Source organism: Sus scrofa, chromosome 6 (assembly GCF_000003025.6).
Source record: "Sus scrofa isolate TJ Tabasco breed Duroc chromosome 6, Sscrofa11.1, whole genome shotgun sequence".
NCBI classification, from domain to species: Eukaryota; Metazoa; Chordata; class Mammalia; order Artiodactyla; family Suidae; genus Sus; species Sus scrofa.
This window is the reverse complement of record NC_010448.4, coordinates 13,948,160-13,966,386: the sequence shown is the minus strand read 5'-3', so window position 1 is coordinate 13,966,386 and position 18,227 is coordinate 13,948,160. Positions and strand designations below refer to the sequence as shown.

The following is an 18,227-nucleotide window of genomic DNA, read 5'->3' as shown; positions in this document are numbered from 1 at the left end:
CTCAGCAGTACCAAACCTGACTGGATCCATGAGGATGGGGGTTCAATCCCTGGCCTTGCTCAGTGGGTTAAGAATCTGGCATTGCCGTGAGCTGCAGTGTAGGTCACAGATGCAGGTCGGATCCCACATTGCTGTGGCTCTGGCGTAGGCCAGCGGCTAGAGCTCCGATTAGACCTCTAGCCTGGGAACTTCCATATCCTGTGGATGCGGCCCTAAAAAAACAAAACTAAACAAAAGAGTTCATTTTTGGATATGTCAAGTTTGAGATGCTTCAGAGATATAGCCAGTAGCCCCTATAAAACGAAGCAATAGCCTATATGGTTTTGCTTCTCAGAGGATAAGATAACCTAAGATGAGAGTACAGTAAGGAGAGAAGAACCATGGATGGAGCCTCACATAACTCCACCGCTCACAGGAGGAGAAGTCAGCAAAGGAGATAAGAAAGAGAACCAGAGCTATTGGTGGAAACCCAGGAAGGATGGCATCATGGAGCTATGAGAAGAGGGCGTGGTCAGCTATGTTCATGGCGGCAGAGAGGGCAGAAAGATGGCACATCAGCAGCGTCCACAGGGTTCAATAACAGGCCCCTTAGCAAGAGCTCTTTGGGTGGATTTCGGATGATGAAGCCCAAGTAAAATGAGTTGGGGAGTCAGGGGGAAGTGAGAGAATGGAGACAGAGTATGGAAATTGCTCTTTGGAAAAGCTTGGCTGTGAAGGGAGATGGAGAGTTGAGGATGGGAGGGAGACCTGGAGGGCAGGGAAGGCTGTTTGTACACTCTTGGTCTTACCATGTTTGGATGTCAGGGGGAAGTAGGGAAGAAGAAGTTAGAGTTTCCAGAGAAAGCAAAGTCATCGGCGGTATAGCTCCAAGAGGCAACACCATGAGATGCAGAGATGCTGGCCTCTGCCAGGAAGAGGGACCATCATCTCCTGCTAGGTCAGAGGCAGGTGAGGTGGCTTGAGGTGCAGGTTGGTTTACAGATTTGGCTGGAATGGAAGGAAGTTCCCCTACAACTGTCTGTTTTCTCCATGACGAATGATGTGAGGTCATTGCTAACAGTGAGGCAGGTGGAAGGAGGTTTAAAATATTGAGAAAAATTGAGAAGATATGAAACAGGTTTGGCGTAAAGTGGGGGAGGGAAACCATTGAAGAAATAGATGGAGATTATCAGACAGAATTAGAGGCCCGTGTAAGGTTGGTGATCATAAATACTGAGTGACATGAATTTTTCCAGTTACAGATAAGTTGTTTATTGTATAGGTGGGGAGATGAGACCATAACTCAAACCAGGGTCTCAACCCAGTTTTCTTTCATTTTAGCATTTTTTGTGATAAGTGGAGGGTGGCACTACTTGGTGGAACTAATGAGCCAACTTTCTTGTATGTTCTTTTCATAATCTCTAGTTTATTTCCTAAGATGCTGGAGTAAAAAATGAAAGTGGACAGGGTTTAGTGTTGATGGAGAAGAGCTTCAGGGCCCAGTAGACGGGCTTAGGAGAAAGAGGTAGGGGTTAGGTCGATGGACATGATGCCCAGAGCAGCCGGGAGGTGAGATTCCAGGAAATGAGGACTGTTCAGAGAGAGGTGTGTTCAGGGCAGCGCTGGGATTAACCAGGATATGGGGCCAGACAGCCATGATCCCAGAGGGCCATTACGGTGGTCCAGAAATAAGTATCATTCATCTTTTCTTTTAAGTCTTGCTGAGCCTCCGTGGCCTCATCTGCAAAATGGGAAAATAACAGCACCTCCTGCTTGGCTTTGTGAAGGCTGAACTGGATCGTATACCTAGAACTTTCATGCAGTACTCGGTGGTGCTAATTACCAGTGAGACGTGGAGGCCGCCCCCTCTGGCAGTTACACAGAGTCCTGACTCTCGGACTCTGGGTTAGGCTCTGCCATGCCCTCTCCTTCCCTCTTCCGTCATGGCCTGTCCAGAGAGTTTTTTAGACTGTTTCTGGGTGCCACTTGGTATCGTGCCCTGCTTTGCTGACCTGTGCTATGACTGCCAACGATGTGTGTGTTCATGGACACGCTTCGTGCCTCTGTGGTTCCTTTTTTATTTGGTACCATTTACTGGGCAGCATCCCGTGCAGTCTGTGCTGAGCTGTGGATCTCTGCCTAAGGGACTAGCCAACAAACAGCCTTGTAACAGTGAACAATGCCATGTGCATCCGTATCAGAGCAGTCGCATCCTGTGCAGGTGTGTGAGGAGGTGGTAGATGAGGTCCCCTCTAAGGCAGATGTGAACGAACAAGCTACTCAAATGGTCGTCTCTCCTGGAAGTGTAGCCCTGGGAAGGACAGCGCACCAGATCTCCCAGTTAGAAATCTTTGCAATAGTAATGACTACCGTTTAGTGAGCATTTGATATCTGCAGCTGTCCTGAGAGCATTAGGTTGCACTATTGCATTTCATATTTATAGAAATCCTAGGAGTATTATCATCTCATCTTAGAGACGAGGAGACTCAGGCTTGGGGTTGACGTGAGGGGTGGTCAGGTCACAGCTCCAAGTCTTCTCAACCGCAAAGCCTGCGTTCCTGGCCACCACGCCGCTGCCGCTGTGCAGCCACATCATCCTTTGCAGTTGCCTTGCACCTCACAGTCTCCTCTCCCACCTGGACTCTCCGTCAGTCCCACATCCAGGCCCCTAACTTTGGTTCATTTCCAGGTACAAGTCCTCCTTGTTCCCGGGCAACATGGAGACCCTCACAATCCTGAACAGCTCCCCGATGGTCGTGGAGGTGTTCTTCTGTTTTCAGAATGATGTCAAAGCAAACACCTACTTCCTGGAGCCCATCAGCATGATTCTGAAACCCAATGAGAAGCAGGTACAGTCGCATGGGAACAAGTCCACCACAGCAAGGCTTTCTTGGGAAATGTAAGGCCTTGGCATCCTCGGAAGAAATGTATTTTGTTTTGACTCTTTCGTCAGGTGCTGTATGTCTGGGCCTACCCCACTGCAGTTGGCGTCTTTGAAGACAGCATTGTCTGCTGCATCAAGGAGAACCCAGAGCCAGCTGTCTTCAAATTAAGCTGCCAGGGGGTCCGCCCCGAAGTGGAGCTGGACCCAAAACAATTGCACTTTGACCGGCTCTTGCTACACAGGTCAGAGTTCTGGATGATACGAACGGGGATGAAATTTAAAGAACACTTAGCTCTAAGGTGACCAGCGCATCCTGATTTGCTTGGAACCTGCTTGGGTTGAGTATGGCAAGTCCTGCATCCTGAGAAACTCCTGGTCCTGTGCAAATCAGGATTGTTAGTAACCCTCTCTCAGTTCACGGCAGATTGTCACCTTGCGTTCAGTGAATGGGCTTCAGTAGGGTCAAGGGCCGCCTTTCCAGCCCCTGCCCCACCAGATCAACTGCTGAAGTGTGTGCAGATTTGTGTTTTTCTCAGAAGGACTAGCCTTTTCTGGATTTTCACTCCTTTATTATAAAAGGTTAAGAATCTTGGCTCTAGAAATTAGAGAACAAACAGAGAATGGTAGACCTAACCTTAGGTATTCATTCACCGGAACTGTATTATTCTAAATACAGAATATTTATTTTGGCGGCAGCCAGGAGAGACTAGTGATACGTGTAACCTACATTCTTTGTTCATCACAGGTAGGTGCCATTCCCTGGTAAAACTGCTTAGCGAACCAGCAATAATTGAAATAACCAGAAGTGCTTTTTCTGACCCGCCGTAATAAATCAAGATCATGTGAAACTGCGGAAATTTCTTTTGGTCTCCACAGAAAAGAATCCAAGGTGGTTGTTCTCCGCAACATCACACTACTGCCCCTGGCCTGGCGGATCACCAGCCTGGAGCACCTGGGTGAAGACTTCACCGTGTCCACGGTGCAGGGGACCATAGCCCCCAAGGCTGAGTACAACCTCCAAGTGCATTTCCAACCCTCCAAACCCATCAACATCAAGAAGGCGATTCGGTTGGAAGTAAGGCTCTGTGCATCTTCAGTCTTGATCATCAAAATGTGCACGCCTTGAGTTCCCTGGTGCACACACTGTCAACACACACACACACACACACAAAGCCAGGTCCCCGTGCTACCTGCCGCATCCATCCCCCCTGCACTGTCACTCACCTGGACTTCCGCAGGGCCGTCCTAGCTGGCTTCCCTCTTCCCACTCCCCACAAGTGTCCAGAGGGGCCTTTACAATGTCAGTTAAATCAGGTCACTCCTTCCTAAAGCACGAGGCTGTGTTCCTGTTGCAGTAATGAGAGTGAAGCCCAAGGTCCTCGCCTGCTCCTGAGCATCCACATCAGGGTTTTCCTGCCAGGAAGGAGGTCCCTGTGTGCTCTGTCAAGAGTGGCTCCCACCATAGGGTCTGTGCAACAGCACTGCTTCAACTGGCTTTTCCCAATCACCTCATTGAAGAAATCTCATTATGTGCAGCCACTCACTGTTTTCTGTCCTTCAGAGTGCATAGGAGTGAACTTATGTGAACTCCACTGGGGCAAGACTTTGCCTGACTTGCTCATCACCCATATTAGTTTCCTGGGGCTGCTGTAACGAATGACCACAAAGTGAGTGGCTCAAAGCAAGACCTTTACTCTCCTGCAGTTCTGGGGACCAAAGTTCAAAATCAAGATATTTGCAAGGCCCTCCTCCCTCTGAAGGTGCTGGAGAATAATCCTTCCTTGCCTTTTCCATCTGGGGGCCCGCGTGTTCCTTGGCCTGTGCTGCATCACCCTAATCTCTGCCTCAGTCTTCACACGGCTTCCCCCTGTGTCTTCTCTTCTTCTCTCTTTTACAAGGACACTTAATGGATCTAGGGCTAACCCAAACAACCCAAGATGATCTCACCTTGAGATCTTTAACTTAATCGCATCTGCAAAGACTCTTTTTCCAAATAAAGTTACATTTAAAGGTTCCAAAAGTTAAGACTTAGATTACCTTTAGGAAGTCGCCATTCAGCCCCCGACCCCGTCAGACCCCCAGTGTCTAGCACAGGATGGAAAAGGCACTCAGTAGGATCTTTTGAATGAATGAGTGAATGAATGTCACTGACCTGTTATGCTTGAACTGATTCTGCAACAAGCAAGAAGTCATCCAAGCTTGTCTTTGAATATCCTCAGGGATAGAAAACCTACCAAGTGGCCTGATCTGCCTTTGAACATCTCTGACGATTAATTCTTCCTTGGGTTGCACTCAAATCTCTCTGTGTAATTTACACACATGAATCCTGCTTCTACTTTTTGGAGGCAGTCAGTGGGTCTAATTAATCTGTCTTATCATCTACCCAGGCTACATAGCTGAAAACAGATACTAATAGATTCACCAAGTCCACAAATGTGTCTGAAGGCCAGAGGTGAGAGGCAACGTTTCTAACGCCAGGCTCTACACAGACACAGATGAATCCAGTGAATCCAGGCCACACAGCCAATGTGGGGTCCCGGCTGTGCCAGCTTTATCCTTTAGTTAGTAGACCATGGGGAGTCCAGGGGTTCCCAAGGTGGGGGGAGAAGGTGCAGGAGGCAGGCAACAAGGGGACACTTGGGGAAGTCATTGTGACAGCTGGTTATCAACTGGTATGGAAACATCTCTGTAACTTAACTGACATCATATCCTGTATGTTCCAGCCAAAGCAGACACAGTGGATCTCCCCTCAGGCCTCCAAAATGGTCTAAGGTTGACCTCCTGAGGTCTTCCTCCTGCAACATCTACACAAGGAAATGCCTTGCTTTCTGGCCCCTTTGAAAAGCACTCTGGTGCGCTCTATTTAATTATTGTACCTCTTAATTTTTTCTTATTTCCCTCAATTACAACACATACTCCCCCCTCCTCCCCGTCCCTCTAGCAGGGACAAAGGAAGTGCAGTGCTCTGGGTACTCGGTATCTGCCAGTAGAAAAGTACTATATAAATTCTGGAGCTGATAATCCAAGTTCTTTGTCTCATTTTTCCCTCCCACTGCCAGCCCTTCTTGTTATCCCTGTCAGAGGCTGAGCATCAAAAGAAAGAAGGTAAATTCAAGTGGGTCCATTTGCTCTGTGAAACACTGCAAAATGCTGGATGAAAGAAAAGACGGAAACTCCAAAATAAGGCTTGAGTTTTATAACAGCTACAGGTGTCCCCCATGGCACCTACGGCACAAGCAGTGGGGAGCTGGGGACTTAGTTTTTCAACTTGAGGCTGCAACAGGGAAGCAGGTGGTTTCCAGGCAGGTGCAAGCATGCCACACCCACTGCCCGGTGGCTCTTCCTTTGACAGACAGAGCCTTTATTGCCCATCATTAGTCTCAAGAGTCAACAACAGTTGGATCCAGCTGACACCATTTCAGACGTTCCTCAGGACAGTACGGGAGAGACAGCAACAGAGGGGACAGTGAGCAGCTGGAGGCTAGGAGTCTTACCATTTTTTTTTTAACATTTCCAATTTTAATAGTAATGATATTCATGTAAAAAATATGAAAGGTACTTGTAAAAGAGAAACCTTACACATTTTATATGAAAAGTCTAACACTTTGATCCCACGTTGAATCCAAAACAAAGAGTAGAACCATTCAGACCGATGAAGTTAGCAGAGCAAGAATACTTTAGCATATGAAAGTTTTTCATTTCAGCTGTCAGAAAAATGCTCTTCAAGTTTATTTGATTTAAAAGTTCAAAGAACACTTTCCCGCAAGGTATACTCACAACCCAAACTTCAGTAACGTTGTGCCAGTCTTGTAAATAATTGAAACCCAGTAAGTGAACAGGCCGGAAAATGCAGTCACTTTTCCCCATCCTTTTGTTGGTTGTCTGCACCAGCATTCCCCAAAGGGGCTCATGAAGAACACTCATCCTACCAAAAGCTGAGCAAAAACAGAAGCTAAATTCATTTCAAGACGTTCTTTATCACAGCCCCTTCTTCACACACGTTCTGCAGTTCATGTTCCAAGCACCTCGTGGGTCTTGCTTTTACTAAAGAATTTCTTTCACCCCGACAGGTTTTAGACACAGAAAATCTCATTGGTGTCGTTCAGATTGAAAACATCCTGATCTTTGCTGAGTCCTACGACATTGCCTTGGACATCACCTTCCCCAAAGGTCTGTTGCCCCTTTAAGGAAAGGGTGTTTAGAAGTCACATCTTTTAGGGCAGCGTTTTCTTGTGTAGAGAGAGACCAGTGGTTGTTGCAGAGAGAGGTGCCATGTGGGTAAGTAGTGTAATGCAAGCTCAAGTGATGTTAGCGATATTACAGTGAGTCTTCACCTTTCCGTCCAGAGACAACGGGGCTGGTCAAGGTATATAATTTGTAGAGTTCTTTTCTCAACAGTCATCTGAGAGTGAGTTCTTATCTGCCTGCCTGTATTCCTTTTCTGTCACCTCTGTAACAAATACCCACAAACTCTGTGGCTTAAAACAACGCAAATTTATTATCTTACGGTTCTATAGGTCAGGTGTCCAAAATGGACCTCACTGGGCTAAAATCAAGGTGTTGGCGGGGCTGCGTTTCTTTCTGCAGGCTCTGAGGCAGAATCCATCTCCTTGCCTTTTCCACCTTCTTGAAGCCACACACGCTCCTTGGCTCATCTTCAAAGCCAGCAAGGTGGGACAAAATCCTTCCCACACTGCCATCTCTCTGGCTCACCCACTTCTGTCTCCCTTTTCTACTCTTAAGGACCTTTGTGATTACTTGGGGCCCAACCAGAAAATCCAGGATAATCTCCCTTATTTAAAATCAGATGATTAGCAATCTCAATTGTATCTATACCTTCATTCCCCTTTTCCACGTAAACAGTGTATTTACAGGCCCCAGGGATGAGGACATGGATATCTTTGGGGGGCAGCGGTCAGGGCATTATTCTACCCACCATGCCACCCCAACACCCGCCTAGGGCCCTCCTTTCCCTGATAGTTCTCCTACTCAGCAAGACTCGTAGAATGTTAGGGCTTCTTATTTGCCTACATGGCATTAGACTTCTGTATAGCATTTATTGCAATGTAATTTATAATAATGGTAAATTAGGAATACCCTAAATGTCTGTCTATAATGAAATGTATTTGTGGAAAGAACAATATAAATCATTAAGCAGTCATATTGTGGTATATTATGCAGCCATCAAAATCACATTTTGGGGGGCAGTTTTTAATTATGGGGAAATGCTTATGATGTAATGCAAAGTGTAACACTGTAATGTAAATTTATGCATTATGTCCCAACTGCATGTTGTACACATGATACATGATACACCTTTTTCTTTTTTTTCTTGGTCTTTTTAGAGCTGCATATGGAAGTTCCCCAGCTAGGGTTCCCAGGCTACTCCACAACCACAGCAGCATGGAATCCAAGCCTTGTCTGCTACTTACACTGCAGCTCACAGCAGCACCGGATCCTTAACCCACTGAGCGAGGCCAGGGATCAAACCCGCATCCTCATGGATACCAGTCGGGTTCATTACTACTGAGCCACAATGGAAACTCCTGGAGTTTTTTTAAACACTGGGAGTTTTAGCTAATGGGAGACATGAAAGAAAAAACAGTGATCCTGTAGGATGGAAGCCAGAGGGAGCCACTCCATTAACTGGGTGCCAGAGCCGTATCTGTTGTGTGTTTGCTAAAGACTCAATCACAAAATGTTTTTCTAGCCTCAGTGTTTTCAGAAAACAAATTCTCTGAAATTGTCAGCATGGATTTTCCATGAGAACTTCAGTTGGAAGTTCCCTGCTTCTCGCTGTCATGTCCACTCACCCCTCCCCACCCTGGCCCTGGCAGGAGCTGAAGGAGGCCTCGATTTTGGGATTGTGAAGGTCTTGGAGGAGGTGAAGCAGCCCTTGCAACTGAAGAACCGTGGAAAATACGAGATCATGTTCAGGTAACCCAAAGATTCCTGGGCATGTAGTTGTCCTCATCCTCTTACAGCGAGAAGAGGGGTGCCCAGGGGACATTTTTTTTTTTTTTAAGTTGAGCAAGGAATTCCTGAGAAGCAATTTTGCTTTTAGCTTCTCTTGGCCTCACATAAATGGAATCCCAACTGGAGCCACAGGGGCTGGGTGGGGACGGGGTTGGGGGTGGTGGGAGCCTCCGTGGGGAGGGGAGGGAGTGGGAAGGTCCAGGGGAGGAGTGAGAGACTGGAGGTGCGGGCCCTGGCACCACAGCGTCCTGTCCTCCTTTCAGTTCCTCTCTGTTTTATAAGTTGATGTTCTACACAGGAGTCCATGTGAAGAAGGGGTTTCCCAATTTTTTTTGCTTTTTTTGCCTTTTTTTTTTTTTTTTTTTTTTTTTTTTTTTTTTTTTGCTTTAGGGTTCCACCCACAGCATATGGAGTTTCCCAGGCTAGGGCTCAAATCGAAGCTACAGCTGCCATCCTACACCACAGCCACAGCCACAGCCACAGCAACACCGGATCCCCAACCCACTGAGCACAGCCAGGGATAAAACCAGAATCCTCACGGATTCGAATTGAATTCGTTTCTTCTGCGTCGTGAAGGGAACTCCCCAATTATCTTTTTTAATTTTAAGACCCTGTGTTATAGATTCCAAATAGCAGCCTCGTGGACTAGAGCTCCAGTTTGTACTCATCCTCAAGATTGAAAATGAACCACTAACTAAGGTGGTGCTGGGCGTGGGGAGGGAGGAGGTCCTCAGGCAGTGCCAGCACCCACGGCCAGTCAATTTTATGGAAGATCATCCTTCCTGCAGAAGAATTCACAGTTGAAAAGGGGACAACCGCCTCACCTGTTCTGAAGGAGTTCAGTGTACTTCTGGTAGTTTCATTTCAGTTCAAGGAATGCTGAAATTCAAGAGGTTCCACCGCAATACCACCATTAATTAGAACCAAAAATTGAAATAAATAAATATAAATAAAAGCTAAACAAACCCAGAAGAAAGCCAGTCACTCTAGAATTAGTGCTGGATGGACTCTTGCCCGTTGTGAGTTTTGTTTTAGATTACGACAGGGCGTTAGCTCTGCTCTTTCAAGTTGCGTGGAACCGAGTCATCTTCGGCTTGGAGCAGGTGATCGGGGTTTGCTGAAAGGATGTGCAGGGAATGAGGAAGCACAGGCACCTTGTGTGCAGCAGTGAAGGGCCAGGTCTCCTGGAGCATGGAGGTGACATGGGGGTCCCCATAGCTGCCCCAGATATCTGACCTCGGCTTCAGTTTCTTGCTCTGGCTCCAGTCCCCCTACCATCTCACATGTCAGCTTTTCTCCGTGGCTTCTCACCTCACCTGCATCAGGCATGGCCTCCCTTCTGAGCCCCTCTCTTGCATGACTTCTGCCTCCCACCCTATTCCCTCCTGCATTAGATCCCCTGGCTTCTGTGTCACTGTTCTGTCTATGTGTACTATGTTCCGTCTCGGAGAGGGGAGGGAGGAAGGGACGGAGACAAAGTGAGAGAGAGACAGGAAGAGGCAGAAAGGAATAATCTAGCTGATCCTTATCCAGCATCACGTTTTCCTATTAGACAGAGATCTCGTGCAAGGATACCTCTTAACCATAGGCTAGAGGTGGCTGTCCAGTACCATTGCCTCACCTGGTCAATCCTGACTAAGGAGAGGGGGTCACAGAGCACGAAGAACAGTGAACACTGCAAGCAAGCCATGGTGGTTAAACGGACTGGGGACCTGGCAGGCACTTAAGAGTCTAGAGTCTCTTGGCTTGTATCTTTGGTTCCCTAGATGACTAAAACTGACTTTTATTCTCATCTCTCAGCTTTTCTGTGGACTCCTTAGGGATTTCGACAACCAATCTAAGTTCCATGATCTCAGCCCAACCTAAGAAGGGCTCACTGACCACAATGGAAAAACCCACAAATGTCCAGGTGTTCTTTCGTGCAAAGAAGGAAATAAAGATCGAGCACCAACCAGTTCTGCGCTGTCAGGTAAGCAAGCTCAAAGGCAAGACCAGACCGTGGCAGGACTGTGAGACTCATGCCCTGAAAAGAAGCTGGGGGTGGGGTGGGGGACGGAGGGCTGGCCTGGGGGCAGCCAGAGAGATGCACCAGGGCTTTGTCCCCTACTACACGCGCTGATAGGGCAGGTGGGAAGTGTGCAGAGTCATCAGAAATTGAGAGCTCCAGAGCAGAAATGTGCCCCTAGTCTTTGGAAGAGACAAGACCAGGAACAGGGAAGCGGAGTTGAGTCATCATGTGAAAAAGAAGAGTTGGAAAGTAAGAATAGGAGGCACAGTTGGCCCCCGTCGACCCACGGCATTTACTCGTGTTGTTCATGCAGTAATGTTAAGAGAATGAAGTAAAGAACCTGGCTTCATGTCAACAATGAAAAGAGGGAATGAAGTTAATAGTCATGGAAATTCTGGAGTGGCTGACATCTTCCCAATCCTTCTGCTCTTTCTAGATTGTTGAACCCACTCTCTCAGAAGGAGGTGAAATCATTGCCAGCATCCCAATTAAGTTTTCTGTGAATGCAGTGTTCTCCAAATACAACATCAGCCCCTCCTCCATCATCAACTTTGGGGCTTTGATCTGTGGCACCCGGAAAAGTAGCTCCTTCACCATAGAAAATCAAGGTGTGATCGACTTCAAGTACGCCCTTTATAGGCTGACAGGCGAGACCCCCCTTCATCAAAAGAAAGCGTAAGACAAGCATTTACTTAACTAATACCTTTCCCTGGTTAATTAGTGCTTTATGTTCTACAGTGAGCTCAAATATTTTATCTAATTCACCCACTCAGTCCCCTTTTGTGGACGAGCTTGCTAAAGTTTAGAAATGGCTCATCCAAGACGGTGGAAGAAATCACCAGTAGATCTCAGTTCTGAACCCACATCTCTGACACCAATTTTTACATGCTTTCCAACTGCTGTCGGATATATCATCCATTTTAATTGACTCAGTGTAAAGTCTTCTGCTTGGGGTTGGGTCTGTTGTCCTGGTTGGTGCTCCAGTGTGCTGCAGTCCTTACCAGTAAGCCATGGTCTGTCTGTCATTATAACAGCAAGCTGAACCAACAGAAATCATTAGCTGTGCTAATGACAGGGGATGGCAAAGGGTACCTTGGAAATGTGGACCATAGAGAAAGCCTGGTGATGCCCTCACTCTTTCTCCTGGTACTGTTTTTATCTTCTCCCCAGGAAGACATCTTATCACAACAGCTAACTTTATCACACTGTTCCAGTAAAATTCCATATTCTTCAAAAGGTGGCGCTCAATCAATTGACCAAAACTATTTGGTTTTTTTTTTTTTTTTTTTTGAGTGTCTTTGGCTTTTCTTTGATTGTCATATTCTTGGCAAAGTAGGGATGGTTTTACCAGTTGCCAAGGACTTTGTCTTGACTTTCTAAAGAATTAACTTTCAAAATAATTAATTATTAATTTAAGATTGACTTTCTAAGTAATTGTTTTAAATCAGACACACAGTTTTACATTGTAATTGTTTCATGTTGTGGATTCTCCTTTTTTTATTTTGTCAAAGTTTGAACGTATAAGACAGTTTTGGTTAAACTGTCTAAAGTCTCTATCTTCCAAATTTCATTTCAACCTAATTGGGTATCATTTATTTTTAAATTTATTAATGTTTATTTATGGATATTATAATTTTGCTTTGCTTAAAGTTGTTTTTAATTTATTTTCATTTTAACATGCAGAAATTCATGTAAAACCCTCAAAAGGGGGGTTGAACTTCAGTTGTTCTAGTCGTTAAGCAAATGAATGATCAAATATATAAAATTCAAATGCTTTAAATTGTACCTCACATACATTCGAATATTTTAGATGAACTGGCCTCTACACGAACAAATGATATCAGATAAAAGATTTTATGTCTAAAAACAATTTCCACACACAGCTTTCTGGTGAACTCAAGTAAACTTTTTAAATTATTATTTTCTTCCAGTAATTTTCAGTGTCCTTATGAATCGTATTTAATAAATACGGTTTCTGCATACTTATCTCACAATCGTTAAGTGAGTTTGGCTGATGATGGATAAGCTGACTCTGCTGCCCTGTTGCCCTCTTGGCCAAGGAAAGGCCCTGTACCCCACCCCTAGGAGAAAGGACCTTGAAAGCAGACAGGCAGGGAGTGTTCAACGACCGTCCAAGCCTGAGAATGTTCTCTTGCTTCTTTGATCAGAATCAGCCATATTAGATATGCAAGGTCCCGGGAAAGTGAGAGCTTTTACAAAACTGGCCCTTCCAAAGCCACCAAGTTCTCTGAATCTGTTCAGAAAGATGTAAACATCACAAGCCAGGTGAGTACCCTTTTCCTTGTTCACAGCAGCCCTGAAAGGCCACCTCCCAGCTAGTTCTTGCAGCAAATGCCTCCCTAGGTTTTCAGTTTTGGATATGCCCACTGTGGCAGGAATAGTAAATAGTTATAATGAAATATCACTTTTATCTTAAAGTAAGGAGTTACGACTTAATCTAGAAATCCTCTTTTGCTTTAAAACCTTCATTGTCTCCTCATTGCTTTAAAATTAGCTTCTACTTATTATAAGTATTTTAATGCTGGTGTTCCCATAGTGGATCAGTGGTTAACAAACCCGACTAGTATCCATGAGGATGCAGGTTTGATCCCTGGCCTCACTCAGTGGGTTAAGAATCCGGCGTTGCAGTGAGCTGTGCTGTAGGTTGCAGACGCCTTGGATCCCACATTGCTGTGGCTGTGGAATGGGCTGGCAGCTGCAGCTCTGATTCAACCCCTAGCCTGGGAACCCCCATATATGGTGGGGTGTGGCCCTAAAAATACAAAAAAAAGTGTTTTAATCCAGAATCATTTGTTGATAAGAAACAGAACCCCATTTGGATAGACTTAAATAAAAGGGGACTTGAAGACTTTGCTTCTGGTAATATGAAATAGATATATTTTTCCCTATGCCTCCAACTAAATACAACTAAAAGCTATGGACATTTTATATAAAAGAAGCATGAAAACTGAAAAATAGAAGAAAATCAGACCAGCTCAGGTCCTTGAGACCCAGTATACATCACAGTAGTGAGTTCCCTAAAATTTCTTTTTTGCTTCATATGTCCCAAACTGGGTACTAAGAGCCAGAAATCCAGAAATATCAACAAACACAGACCAAGAGCAGCCCTAATAAAAGCCTGCTCCCACTAGCCAAAGGACCAGAAAAAGGGTTGCTATCAAGATAGAAAAGTTTCGGAGAAGAAAATATTATAGTCTGACATGACAGAGAAATATGTGGTCCTACTCCACATATTTCAAGCAAAATCCAGTGGAGAGCCTAGATGTCCCACTCTACCCAGACTGTAATGAGGTGCCCCAATCCTCTGCCAAAGTGATGTCCAAGAATACTCAGTAGGGAGTCAGCCTTTCACTACCTACCACCACCTCCAGCACTGTCAGTGGAGACAACACGTGGGGAACTTTGACTTCCACCCGAACCAAGTGGTAATGAGATGTCGCTCCCATCCCCTCAATTGACCTCCTACCCCATTGCATCAGCAGAACAGAAATGAGACCCTCCTAACCCTCTCCACCAGGTAGAGTCAAGGACTGGTGAAGAACTGGAACCCCACCCTTGCCTGGCAGTAATAAGATGTCCAATGGGTTATCTGTACTATTATCCACACCTGGCACTAGCCTTTGGGGAGAGCCCCTATGGGGAGAGCCCCGAGAGACTGGTCCCTCTTGACACCATCTCACAACTCTGGTAGAAGGGCTCAGACTCTGCCACCCCTCCCACTCTTCCTGCAGTCTCGCTTCACCCACGGCATGTTCACTGTGTATCCTGGCTTTGGCTCCATCCCTTCCGGAGGAATGCAGGTCATCACTGTCGACTGCGTGGCTGACCCCGTGGGAAGGTGTGAGGAGTTTATAGCTATTGATATCTCTGACCGGGACCCAAGAGACCAGCCCGCTGGCATTCCATACACCCTGTTGGCCGAAGCCTGTCAACCAGGTACTGGGCACTCAGCGTGGATGGCACCCCCTGAAAGACCTTCCTCTGTAACAGTCCCCACCTCTTGCAAATGTCTAACAGATGCGGCTTCTCCCTGTGGGACTTTAGAACTTCCTCTGGTGTCTCCAGCCATATTTTCCTTTAAGACTTACAGGGCATGCTCACCTAGAAGAGGATGTGCAGCTCTAAGCTCCTAGTCTTTCCGAGTTTGGTCCAGGCTTCTCAGGTGGATAGCGTTATCTGGGATTCATGGTGCAATGGGGTGTGGCACAGGACTCAGGAACACTGAACCCTGCCCATGGCCAGGCACTCCCTGTGCAGTGTACACACAGAGAACAGTGGTCAGTGGCTAAGCATACAGTAACTTTAACCCAGCGAGATCTCAGTTGAGGCACGGAGACAGCTCCTCTTGCTTTGGCCGTAGGCCCCCTGCAGCCTCGCACCAAAATTAGTTGAATGCCTCCTTCCTTCCTCAGCTCACGCTAGATCTTATCCTTCCTTACCGTTGGAAGGAAAAGGAGGTTGGAGTCTGGAGGCCAGCAAAAGCGGTCCCACAGAGGCTGAGAAGAAAGGATTTGTCCCATCACTCATACCCACTGTGGGAGCTCCCCTGCGTCTCCCCTCTGATTGCCCTTTGTCAGAATCTAAGCCTCCAAATCAGGAGTGACGGCCGGCTGGACCTGGGCTCTCAGGCTTCCTCTCACAGTCTTCCCTCCACTCCCCAGCCTTCGTGACCGACAACAATGCCTTGATATTTGAGGAGCATCAGCTCTGCAGCAGCGCCAACCTGTACAGCATCCTGCAGACCATAGAGAGCGGGGGGCTGTTTGTGGAGGATGAGAGCAAGTTCATCTTCTGCAACGTCCTGGTGGGCCATCAGGCCAAGGCTCGCTTCAAGATCTGCAACGTGGGGAAGATCGCCTGCGACGTGAACATTGTAGTCAAGCCCATCTCCAATAAGGTAGGCAGCCCCCGCAGCTCCAGCCCCGGCCCACGGTGGTGGCACAAAGCCAGGGCAGGAGTCATGGAAACCCCTGCTCGGGAGCCCAGATTGTGAGCGGGGATAACCTGACTCTCAGGGGCCACTAGAGTTCTGGAGGTGATGAGAGCCGGCCAGGGGGGATTCCTCTAGGCCGAGAGCCATACGTTTGTCCCAGTCGGCGTCTCCCGTGGGTACACCTGAGATAAACTGGTTCACACAAGGGAGCAGCACACACCCATCCATCCAGCACTCACCATGTGTCCACTGAGACACAGCGCCGTGGGGAGAGCAGAGACGAGCCCCAGCTCAGGCAGGCTGCCTTGGGTCACATGTGGGTCTGGGAGGGAGACTTGGGGGACGTTCGCATAGAAGCACGAGGTCAGTGATGAGCAGTTCTTGAGCTCCTGCTCTATACTGAGCACGGTGCCAGTTGATTTTCATTCATCATCTCATGTCATCCTCACAAGTTCATATCATCCACGGTATTATTATCCCCATTTTATCGTCAGGGAAATTGAGGCTTAGTAAAGCCCAAGTCTTCTACCGGGTCCCAGATCTGAGGTCTCTAGGGTCCAGTTTAAAGCCAAGCTTCATTCATGTACAAGGGAGATAATAGGTGCGCGTCACAGGATCTGCCAGCCCCAAACTGCCCTCCTCTCCGCGTCAGACCATGCTGACACCCTTTTTCCTCCCAGTGGAAGAGCAAATTCAGAACACCAAGAGAGAGGCCTAGTCACTGGGTTTCACTCACCCTTCATTTCTGGTCAATGTGCTGCAAATGCCACCTTGTCTCATTTCCGCCACGTCAGTTCTCTGCCCGAAGGTAGAACCTTGGCCCAGGTGTCCTTGTGCCACAGAATTGGTATCGTCCTCATGGCTGACGGTGGGGAGAGATGGCCAAGAGGACTGGCTCGTCTAGAGCCAAGAATAGTGTGCATTCCTGGGGGACTGTCCCCGCAGAGGGGCAGAGACGGAGGGACTGTCATTGCTCTCAGACCTTACCGGGAACACGAAGGGGCAGCTCTCTCCCTGTTCCATGCTACAAGCATGAAAAGTCAGCGAGCCTGATTTCTAAACAGAGGTGAGTTTGTAACAGGGATTTGCAGACATGGGGGCATCCTTCTCCTTAATTTGCAGATTATCCCTGGGAAAGAGCACAGACACCTTATGGTCTCAGTTTTAGAACTAAAGGGAAGAGTCAGTCCTGAATGCCACCTGCCTCCCATGAGAATAAAAAGTCCTTTTGAGGCCGAGCCAGAGGTCCCTACCATCTCTGCAGGCTTCCCACAACATTGCCCCGGGACAGGAAAAAGTGCTGTGGGTGTGATTCTGGCTAAAGCCCTTGGAGTTGCAGGGAGCTCAAGCCCAAACAGGATGGCCCCCTAGCAAAGTGAGGTGTGCTTCAGCGAGGGGTGCCGAATCCGAGACCTCAGACACAGATGCAGCCAGAGCTCTGTGGGACTGCAGCTGCCACCCAATCCAACTTGCAGATGACCACCTGAGGCTGCCCACCTGCCAAGGGCCACACGTCTCTCGTGCATGGTGTCTCATTGCTCCTTTCTCTAGTCTGGCTTCCAGCTCAGCCTCGTATCAGCTACTACCAGGGGTCTCTGGCATCTCAGTTGTTCAGAGAGAGAGAGCAACAGTGATCTGAGCAAGTTATGGTTTAGTTCACCTGTTTGAGGCAAAGGCCAGAGCTCCAGCCAAGTCCAGCCAGTTTTGCTCAGGGCTGGGTCCCTGAGTACCCAGGCTGCTCCTCCTGGAGCGTGACTGTGCAGACAATGGGGCGCGCCTACTGCAGAGCTTAGAGGAGGGAGATGTCCCAGCAGGGCCAACAGGGATGAGCAGCCAGCCCGGTGCAGACACAGAGTGGCCAGCTCCCTGATCCCGGCTCCCCCGCCCCCACCCCAACCAGATCTTCGCCCGCATCGTTGACATCTTTGAAGTGGAGCCCAACAAGATGTGTGTCGCCAGCCGCTCACACGCTTTTGCCACAGTGTCCTTCACCCCGCAGACCATGCAGACCTACCAGTGTATCTTCGAGGCGACCTTGGACGGCTTGCCCAGGTACCAGCTCCCCAGCTCCCTCGCCTGCCCCCCCCCCGTGGCATGTCATCCCTGCCAGGTCAGGCTGGCCAACCTCGCTCTTCCTGTTCCCTGCAGCAACCTGGCCAAGAACCGGAGCCTCGTGTTTGATATCGTCGGAGAGGGGAACCTCCCTCGGGTGACCGTTGTGCGGCCAGTTCTCTGTAACCAGTACGGAAACCCCTTGCTCCTCTTCAAGAGGCTTCTGCTTGGTCATTCAGCGACACTGCCGCTCGTCCTCAAGAACAATGGCACCATCCCCGCCAAGGTATGGCCGGAGGGGGACGCTTGAGGGGAAAGGGGAGGACCATTTAGAAGCAAGGCTCTGACGTCCTTTGACAGTGTTTCTCACAAAA

General features: G+C 47.9%; 1 protein-coding gene across 1 annotated transcript in view; it reads left to right on the top strand.

Moving 5' to 3' along the window:
• HYDIN (HYDIN, axonemal central pair apparatus protein) overlaps positions 1 to 18,227 on the top strand; it is a 412,515-nt gene that overhangs the window by 341,404 nt on the left and 52,884 nt on the right. Inside the window, 12 exon segments of the mRNA XM_021093814.1 lie at positions 2,669 to 2,828; positions 2,933 to 3,105; positions 3,740 to 3,938; positions 6,934 to 7,033; positions 8,701 to 8,800; positions 10,640 to 10,808; positions 11,284 to 11,522; positions 13,016 to 13,133; positions 14,600 to 14,804; positions 15,530 to 15,765; positions 17,702 to 17,853; positions 17,950 to 18,139. Of these exon segments, the coding sequence (XP_020949473.1) occupies positions 2,669 to 2,828; positions 2,933 to 3,105; positions 3,740 to 3,938; positions 6,934 to 7,033; positions 8,701 to 8,800; positions 10,640 to 10,808; positions 11,284 to 11,522; positions 13,016 to 13,133; positions 14,600 to 14,804; positions 15,530 to 15,765; positions 17,702 to 17,853; positions 17,950 to 18,139 (2,041 nt within the window).